This window comes from Aedes aegypti, chromosome 2 (genome assembly GCF_002204515.2).
Source record: "Aedes aegypti strain LVP_AGWG chromosome 2, AaegL5.0 Primary Assembly, whole genome shotgun sequence".
NCBI lineage: Eukaryota > Metazoa > Arthropoda > Insecta > Diptera > Culicidae > Aedes > Aedes aegypti.
The window spans coordinates 8,136,029-8,146,553 of NC_035108.1; the positions used below are offsets into that span (position 1 = coordinate 8,136,029).

Genomic DNA, 10,525 nt, shown 5'->3' on the forward strand with positions numbered 1-10,525 from the left:
ATAATAAACTTATTGGTCTACGACTATCAAACAAAGCAGGATCTTTTCCAGGTTTTAGAATACTTACTACTTTAATTGAACGCCATTCCAATGGACAAATATTTTGATTAAGGAAAGAATTGTATAAGGATAGCAAATGATTTTTTCCTTCAAAAGGTAAATTTTTAAGAACATTAAATTTAATATTATCAATACCTGGAGCTGTATTATTAGTAATAAATAAAGCCAAATTTAATTCTTCTAATGTAAATGGAGAACTTAACTCTGGAAAATAATTAATATTGTTATTATTTTTGAAAGTAATAGGACGAGGTACAAAATCAGGACAAATTTTAGATGCAAACTGATCAATCCAGTTATCGGAATATTCCAATACGACAGGCGAAGAACTATCTCGATTTCTCAAATTTCTTGCAACAGTCCACAAAGTAGATAAGGAAGTTTCTTTATCTAGATTACTAATAAAATTCTTCCAATAATTCCTCTTTTTAAATTTAGTAATACGTGTAAATAAAGCTTCTTCCCTGCAATATATCAAATAGTTTTCTCTTGTGCAAAATCGACGAAATGTTTTAAAAGCCTTAGATTTATTCTTCAAAGCATTAGAACAATCATTATCCCACCAAAAAGTGGGACGCCTTTCCCGTTGAGTATGTGAAATTATTTTCCTCTTCTGAGACTTGAGTAAACATTCAATTCAAATTTTGATGAATGGATCATAATTTTCAACTACCGAACTATAGTTTTCTAAATTAACTAACGACATTGAAATTAAATCGGAAAATTTTGTCCAGTCCACATATTTTGTAAAATCATGTAAATTTTGGTTTTCCAAATTTTCATTATTAGTAGAACTATTAACTTGAATTAAAATAGGAAGATGATCACTTCCATTTGGGTCATTGATTATCTTCCAAGATGATATAAAAGATAAAATACTCGAACATAAAGACAAATCAATACATGAATTTTGCAAGGGTGGAACAGCAATTCTTGTAAAAGAACCATCATTGAGGATATTTAAATTAAATTCATCAATTAAATCCATTAATAAAGAACCCCGACCATCAGTTCTATCACTACCCCAAGAATAATTATGAGCGTTGAAATCGCCTAAAATAAAAAAAGGAGCAGGAACATTATCTAAAACCATTTTAAGTTCAGAAATTGAAAAAGTTGAATTAGGGGGAGCATATAAACAAATAATACAAAATGTACATTCGTTATGTTTCACAGAAATAATAACATATTCAAATTGTACATCAAATGCAAAATCCAAATATTTAAACTCCAAATCATTTTAAATGCCAATCAAAACTCCCCCATATGGAGTATCCCTATCTTTTCTTATGATATTAAATTTGGGAATACGCAAAAATTTGGAACTAGTTAACCACGTCTCATTCAAACAAAAAATGTCTATATTGTTATAACTAATTAAAGCTTTCAATCTATCTATTTTAGGAATAATGCTACGGCAATTCCATAGCAAAATTTTCAAGTTACTCTTCACATTCGAAGCCATTACGACGAAAACAATGAAGCAATGAAAGGACCAAATGAATTCAACTTATCAAGTAAAGAAGCTATAAATGGTAAAATCATTTTGATAATCTTTTTCCAAAAATCATTAAATCCCAAAAATTCAACTAATTCTTCCAAAATTCCTAAAATTGAAGTTTTATCATTGGCACTGGTATCATCATTTGCTTCTACGTTTGCATTAAAATTACTGTTTGATGGATCCGAATCAACACATTGAAATCCAGGTACTGTTCGCGATGCAGATAAATTTAAACGTGGAAAATGTTTATCAAATGATTTAGTATCAGGACTGAAATTATTTTGAGCATTTGTAGCAGATTTTTGAATGCGCTTTCTTTTAGAAGGGGGTTTGTAAACAAAATTGACCGAATCAGGAGAATCATCTTGCTCATCATCACTTAAAGATTCATATATATTGGGAGCAGAAATATCTTCGGAATTTTTTAAAATTTCTGAATACGATAATTGATTTCTACTTTTTAATTTCTGATTAATTTTGAGTTGGTTATTTATGTAAACAGAGCAATCTTTCAATGAATTATGTTTTTGATTACAATAAACACAAATGTCTGGTTTTTTATTACAATCAGAAGCTAAATGTGATAATCCACATTTAGAACATTTGGGTTTATTAGAGCAAAATTTAATAGTATGTCCAAAAAGAAGGCATCTCTCGCAGTGCATTAATTTTGGGAAATAAAGTCTTACATGAAAAATTACTCCATCTACCTGAACAAAATCTGGAAGAACTGATCCAGCAAAAGTAATTTTAATACAATTTGAATGAATATATTGCCCACCTTTGTCATTCAAGAGAAGCTTGGATAAGCGTTGGCAATCTAAAATTTTTACTGGCGGTATAGATTTATTTTTAAAAATACCATTGCCATGATTTTTAATATCATCACATTCTAAAGATTCATCGTATATTACACCACTGATTTCACAGAAATCACATGGTGCATATACACGATATGACCCAGAAAAAAGCTGAGATTCAAGAAGGGAATTCGCTTCATCACGAGAACCAAAAACAATTCTCAATTTATCAAGAAAAATATTTTTGATTTCCTTGACTGATGAAAATTTTTCATAAACTTTGGCAGAAATTAGTAAAACGTTAATCGGTTTCTCTTTTTTCCGAAAAAATACTACATACGGGCCAGAAAAAGAAGCTGGATAAATTTTAATACGAAATGACTTTTCAAATGAGGAAGATGTACCAGGAGGTGGATCACCTTTTAAAACAGAGTCATTTCCTTCAACATCCATAGTCGAGGAGCAACAGAAAAAATACTACAAAAAAAAACAAGCTACACTAATTAAATAAAACGAAAAGATACTTAATATTTCAAGCTTGCGGTTTGTCTATGGTATTAGCACAATAATGCCGATTTTAATTAACTATCAGTCGATTCTACCCCATTACCCCGAATGCCACTTAACCGAAAGCCATTACCCCGAATTCCAAATCCCCGAACGACCCATAACCCCAAATGACATTACTCCGAATTCTAAAATCATGGGGAAATGTCATCAAGATAATTGCAAATTTGGGGAAATAGCGTTCGTGGTTATGGCGTTCGGGGAAACGAGATTCGGAGTAATTCATCAGTCCACCAAATTGTCAATCTATTCAATAGATCAAAAAAAAATGAGCAATAACCAAGCGCATATCTAAGAAATAAGTCGAAATAATAGAAACACTATCTAGTTTATACATTTTCTTCAAACAATTACATATAAGGAAGACAATGGTACTTTGCAAAAAATATGGGTGGAATTCGGAATATAGTTCGGAAACTGAACTGAAAAGCAAAGAAATATTTTTCCTTATATTTTTACCTTGGAGCTTAATAATTATACTACAAAATGATGCGCTAAAATATATATAGGCGTTTTTTCCTCTTGGAGAAATAACTCATTTTGTGTGGCCAAAATCTAAGTGAAACAGATTTTATACACGAAAGCTGAAAATCACCTTTTAAAATACATCCCAGACAACCAGAAGTTGCATAGCAGTCTACGAATAAAGTCGCTTATTTGTACAAATTGCATCATTCCCGCACTACATGGTGGATGAAATCGTTAGATCGATGAGTTTGCTCGCATAAAACGCTATTTTATGGGTTCATATGTACATTCCATTTCGTCTCGTATACTTTTACAAAGTAAATCGGATCAATCCGTAGCAGCTGTCAAATAGATTTTGTTATAAGCATAAGCATAAGCATAAGCATTGATGACCGTACAATTCGTAGTTGCTACTCCGTGATTGACCAAAATAATCGAAGTTGCACAAGGAACCAAAAGATGTAGCTTGGGAGTAGCTTCCCATCTTCAATGTACACTTTCGAGAACTCTAGACATTGAAAAGTCAATAACGGCGCTGGCCACGTCCTTACGGTCATCGGGGAAGGGAGGGAATGTTAGTGTGACATCCATTGTTACTAGAGACCGAGATCACCTCTGCATCTCCATGGTTGTCATGGGAAGGAGTTTTGTTAGTGGGGAGGGATGATAGCTGCATGATCAGGATTCACCTTGGTAAGTGATGCGATTTATGCAACTTCAGTTCAAAAAATCACCTAAAAGTACTCTTAAGAAAACGTGAACATACGATAAGTCGACTCTTTTACCGTCGAACCATTCAAAGGTTATTTTTCAAAATGATAAAAATCAGGTAAAAGGAAAGGTATGGTGTTTTTTAATGTTAATGTACAAGAGCCTAGGTCGACACTTACAGTGACGAACTCTTCATATTTTGTTAGGTCAATTCATTTAAGTAACATTCCTACCTTTGTCATAATAAATATATGTTCCATAACATATTTTACATTTGAAATTAAAGCATGAAACGAGCTCACCAAATTGATCATCATCCATCCTTGATTGAGGGGCTGGAACTACTTTAATCAGCATGCTCGTTTCACAAAACGAAAATATCACTCTGGCGACGCGAGAAACTAAACTCGATTGCACTCAGAACGCGTGCAAACTAAAACGAGAAAAAAAAACCGTTGGAGCGACGATGCAAAATAAAAGATTTTTCTAGTGAAGAGGAAACGAAGCCAAACCCCAAACCCCCCAGAAACGAATCTAGAGATCCAGACAGCCGCTGAAGCAGAAAACCTTATCGATTGGTCACCGCCAGCGATCTAGCATTCGATCAAGTCCTCAGCCCGAACCGCTGTCCCGCTCTCCAGATCCGTGCACCCGAAAATTTGAGGTTCGGCCACGATACATCTTCACCTTCTGCTTGGGCTTTAACGAAACACTGCTCAGCAGAACGCGTGCAGAATAACCGTTTCATTTTCGCTATAGACATTTTTTCACAAACTGCACCAGCCATTTCACTGGTTTCACCAGCCGAATCTAGTAATTTGCAGAGACGATAAAAACGTGACAGATAAATTTTCAACACATCCGTTCGCGCCCTGTCAAATAGATTTTGTTATGATAAATTAAGTCGCATAAGAGGACAGACTAAATCGCAAGAAAATCTACACACTCGCATTGCATGTTGTGTTTCATCATATCAAATATGCACGTATATGGCCTCCACTTTTGTACGTATAAGGCCTTTTCGCGGCTCTTATACGTGAAACTTTGCACATATAAGCATCGCATAACGCAAAAGGTGATTTGGTTATACGTACATTCTGGTTGTCTGGGATGGCTTTACTTTATGATTTAATAGGATGTTTAAGAAAGATTCATCCATTGACTACTTCAAGGATAGCTCATAAATTTCTCACAAGGATTTCACTAAGTGTTCGTCTTAGCGATGACACATGGCTGACACATAGAGGAATTCCTCAACGGATCAAATGTTAAATTGCGTCAGATAGTCTTTATTGTTCAAAGGATACTGTCAGTGTTTCATTAGAAATTTATCCAGTTAAATTCTTATATAACTCATTTGTTCTAAAGATATCTTTAATGATTCACAATACATTATTCCATGAATCTAATAAGGAACTCCTCCAACGACATTTTCCAGGGACTTGTCGAGAAATTTTTTTGGGGACTAATTCAAAACATTAACAGTAATTTTCTCCGGATCTCGTCTTCAAATTCCTTGAAGCATAAGTTAAAGAATTCATCGAAGAATTTCTAAATAAGTTAAATCAACAACTCTTTGAAAATTCCTCCAGGAGTGTGTGGAGGATTTTTTCTAACTTCATTCCAGGAACTCCCCCTTGTCTAGGAGTTTTGCTAGAAGATTTCTTGGATGTGTTCTTGAAGGTATTTATGGATTTATCTTAATGGTAACATCTAAAGTATGCACTGGATGCAATCCTTGAAGAATCTCATCACCCAAATATATTCTTATACAAATTATTAGAGTCTTTCCTAAAGAAATCACAAGAATAATGCTTGAAGGAGTGAATGCTTGATTGTTTTTCCTATGATTAATCGTATTGGCTACCGAGAAAATTTTGAAAAAAATCTTGATTTCTTTACGAGAGGATTGTCAAAAAACTGAATGATCGTTAGAATTTTAAATGTACTTTTGAATGAATTCTTACTAGATCTCAGGAGATATTTCAAATAACATTTATGGAAAAATATTTAGTAGAATCTCAGACGATTTACTGAAGAAATTGTTTTAAAGTAACACCTTAAGTAATTCATTTAAGAATCTGAGAATGAATACTAGAAAAATAATCAACCGGAATATTCCATTGTTGGAGGTATTTTATATTTTTTTCTCGGAATTATAGAAAGGATTTCTGAAGAAATTACAAGAGTAGTATCTTAAAATTGCTTGGAAAAATCTCTGCAGAAATTTCTTGGGAAATCCCTGCTTAGTTATGGAGAATTTACCATAGTTGAATGCGTGAAAAATTCCTGGGACTATGTCTGTACAAAAAATATTTCGACAATCTAAGCTGCTTCTGATGGGATGGTTACGGACGTTCTGAAAGAGCTCAAAAAGGATACAGTCGAAGCTCGTTATAACGACAACTTTTATAAGCGACATTTTTCGGTCCCATGAAAAATATTTCAATGTTATATCTATTCTCTATAACGACATCGCAAGGGACCGTCGCAATAGAGAAAAGCTCTATTGCGACGGTCCCTTGCGATGTCGTTATAACGCGCTTCGACTGTAGAAGGAGTCTCCAAAAGTCTTCTCAGAGGAGTTTTCAAAGGTATCCCTTTAGCTTTTGGTGGTTATCAAATAGATAAGTTAATCTGGTTATTTGCAACAATTCGATCCCGATTAGGATCTTCATCAGGAGATGACGATCGAAATCGGGATCGAAAATTTTGTTTTTGTTCGTTTTGGTAGCCATTTATTCAGGTTGCTAGCCAGAAAATCTCTATAAATAAATTTTGTTCATATTATATTAAGATTAGACTAGAATTTTCATAAATGAACATTAGTCCATACATTTCTATTCTTTCTATTACAGCCCTCTGCATGGTGATTGCTTGCGTATCATTCCCCTTCGGTTGGAACTCGGACGAGTTCCGCAAGGTTTGCGGCCCGGAGTCAAACCGGTTCGAAGTTGGTCTGTGCGGGTTACGGTGGGCTTATCCATTGGCCATCATAGGTAACATCATAAAACGATTATCCGGTGGAAAAACGTGCTGCCACTCATCCATACTTTGTCGTTTCAGCTTGCATCGATGGATTCATCTTGGCCACTCTCTCGTTTATCCTGGCGACACGCCACGTTCGGTTGCAACCGGAGCCCCAGTATCAGAGCAGCATGTACAAAGGTAACGTGTGTATACTTCTCAGCAGGCGATTGGTGAGGGAAAACCGGGCCCAACCCTGTTCCGCCAGCCGATTGGTGTGCTTTATCTATTTCTGGTTTCTCGAATGTTTTTAAGGTGAAATCAACAACGCCTACGTTACAGATGCCGTTAGTATTGCCGGTTCGCGCAAGTCGTTGAACTTGCAACCGGTCCTGTTGGTAGCACCACCCCATCACCACATGATGACCGGTAACGATACGCTATCGAGTCGGACAGCCAGCCGTTACGGAGGACCCCGCCCGGACTATCACAGCTCGCTGCATCAGTTTCAGCTGTAGTAGGCGGACGAACGACTCGCCGTTGCTCTGGTGACGAATCCAGGCGTATGCTGTATAGAAAAAACTCGGTAGGTTCGTAGAATGGTTGCGGAACTTTTCCTCGTGCATTGGAAAATTCAAATCGAAAGAGAATTTTACAACTCGAAAGTAAGGGGTGGAATGTAACATCTGTAACGCAACTGACGTTAGCATTCAACAAAGATGAAACGATGTAACGTTCAGCAAAGATATAACGTTTCCATTCGTAACACTCTTTCCATTTGACTGAGAAGCGTTAGCATGAATTGCAAGCAACAACTTGCATGCAATTTTGATCAACAATTTTCATACACCCTAGGAGGAGGCAGTGTTCGCAGATGGTAACAAATTATTGCATTTTAATTTATTTGTAATTCGAAATATTTACATTCTCCTTCTGGATTTTATTTTCATCCAGAGGTTAATAATTTTTCAAACGCACAGAAAACATTAAAAATACTCGTTTGAGATGGTGTGCGAAACGAACTGCATAGTATTTCTACTCCTATGAATTGTTATCTAGCATTTTATTTTAGTTTAGGTATTTTAGCGTGAAATATACGAAATTTTAATTTTAATGCTGTTTTCCTAACCGATGACCTATCCTATAATGTCTGACAAATTATCAAGTTAAGCCGGATCCTGTGAAGAAATTATCCAATTGAGTAGTGTTTGGTCCTTTGGTTGTAACGCTTGCTCTTGCGAGTGCGCGCGATGAACACTTGTTCGGCGTACCTACAATACGTTTATCGAATAACATCGCGAATCCGGTTAGGCGTGAAAATATCATGGATCGCATCACCAACCATAGATTGGGAGTCATCTTGTTGAAAGGCTAGTCCGCTAAGACCACGCAGATCCTAGCGAGGCTAGCCCGTCCACATCCGAATGCAAATCATAAAGAAATACAATACAGTAGATGTCTCCTTCAACTGGGCAGCTAACTGACTGATACCTCAATCAGCAGCTCCAACTCTCTTTATTCATTCACACTTTTACCTACCATTATTACCATTACCTTTTTAAACCATTATGTTGACAAAAGTAGGTTCATAGAAAACTGGTTTTCTGGTTCCAGTAGACTTTGTACCACTTTTAGAGCTTTGTATGTGTTATTTGGTGCGAGAAGGAACTCGCTATCTCTTTCCATTTGCAATTTATTGATGTTTTTATTGCAACAACGTGCGTACTGCAGTTATGAATATCTCTGATTGAGGCCTAAATGAGAATGTCATTCGATGGTATTCGAAAGGAGAAATAGTTTTTCTAAATTCCTTGACCTGATGTAAAGTTCAACTAACAGGTTATCGTTTATAATGAAATTCAAACTACAAATTACAAAAAAGTTACGGATATGTTATGTATCTGTAAACAAATAATTTCAAAGTAATGATTTAAACTTGAATGACTTATAACAATTTTACGTATTGAACTTCTGAAAGTCGTTTACAGATTACTTTGATCAGCAATTGATATTTGAAAAAATTGAGCCAAAACATATATTTCTAGAACCACCTTATGTTGATTGGAGGAAAATGACCTACATCGGTAGGTATATGTGTGAGCTACAGAACATTGTTACTGTTTGTGCAAATGAGTAAATGTATGTCCCTGCCTCTCGATGTATGTGTATGTAATATGGTCGGCGTTAAGTCAGAGTGGACCAAGTGACATTTTTGATATTTCGAGAAAAATGGGTTCAAAGTCTAACGCTCTGTAATTTTTGAACTCGTTTAAATTTCGGTTCAATATTTTTACATGTCTTTATGTTACTTTCAAACAATATAATGTGAAGTGATAATCATGAAAAATCATAATCCAAACCTCTAATAGAACGATTTTTTTATGGACTATGTATACTTGGTCCACTCTGACTGAACCAAAAACCACCGTTCAGTGAGCTGGTTCACTCTGACTGAACAATTTCTTGAAAAATAACAATCATTTAATGTTTGCATGGTCAAATTGGGTGCATATCTCTAAGATAAACAGATTATCAAAGACCCTTCGACACAAGTATCGTAAATTTTTAAATAACCCATATAGTAAATACCAAAATCAGTGGCATTACGATAGCTTGAAAATTAAGGCTTCGCAGGGTCAGGGCGTTGAAGACCAGAAATATTCAAATATGCGTTCAGTCAGAGTGGACCAAGTGAAAATCTTGAGTATCGACCAAAATATGCTGGTCCAATAAGCGGATCGTAAGACATGCCATACATACACCATAGAACTACCGTACACTTCTATCGGACTCTGAAATTGACTCAAAAAATGCAGTAATCAATCATTCTATTGCTTTTCAACACTTGGTCCGCTCTGTCTGCACAGAATTTGTTGCAATTTCTGACCACCCGTCCGAATGTGGTAAATTGTCAAAAATCAAAATCAAATGCATCGAATCATGTAATATTAATAAATTTCTATTGATGGATAAGTAGAAGAATGATTCGATGTCGAAAAATCTGACAAATCTCCTAAAATGTCTTTTATTTCCTCGCATTCCTAAGCGTGCTGATCATTTTCACTGTTATGGTAATGAGCACTTGGTCCATTCTGACTGCACACTTTTATCGATTTTTGTTGATCATCCAAAGTAAATTTATTACAAATCTCTCGAAGTTTACAGCATTATTCAAATCTGATCAAAGTGTAACAAAGGTAAAGTAATTTTGCATCTAATGAGAGAATAATCCAATTTTCTCAAGTTTTGTACTTGGTCCCCTCTGACTTAACGGCGACCATATAGACAAATAAATAGTTATCGTTTGACCATTGCAATCGCAAGAAGCCACCGTACGCCGTCTAATTAATAATTCCGATATCCCGAAACTCGCTTTTACATTTCCACGACAATATTGACATCCCTTATTTGGAATAGCACCGAATAAATGGCCTACCTAATGCAAACA

The 10,525-nt window shown here is 35.4% G+C and overlaps 1 protein-coding gene across 10 annotated transcripts in view; it reads left to right on the forward strand.

Annotated features, from left to right (window-relative positions):
* Positions 1 to 8,191, forward strand: part of LOC5579876 (lipoma HMGIC fusion partner-like 3 protein) — an 89,499-nt gene extending 81,308 nt beyond the window's left edge. For 6 of the 10 annotated variants that reach the window (XM_021839870.1, XM_021839867.1, XM_021839869.1 and 3 more), the window contains exons 5-7: positions 6,969 to 7,109; positions 7,177 to 7,278; positions 7,393 to 8,191. In XM_021839870.1, coding sequence (XP_021695562.1) covers positions 6,969 to 7,109; positions 7,177 to 7,278; positions 7,393 to 7,595 — 446 coding nt within the window. In that variant the 3' untranslated portion in view covers positions 7,596 to 8,191. The remainder of the gene's footprint in view (positions 1 to 6,968; positions 7,110 to 7,176; positions 7,279 to 7,392) is intronic. The other 4 variants (XM_021839874.1, XM_021839872.1, XM_021839873.1 and 1 more) reach the window with 1 other exon arrangement.
* The last annotated feature ends 2,334 nt before the right edge of the window (positions 8,192 to 10,525 follow it).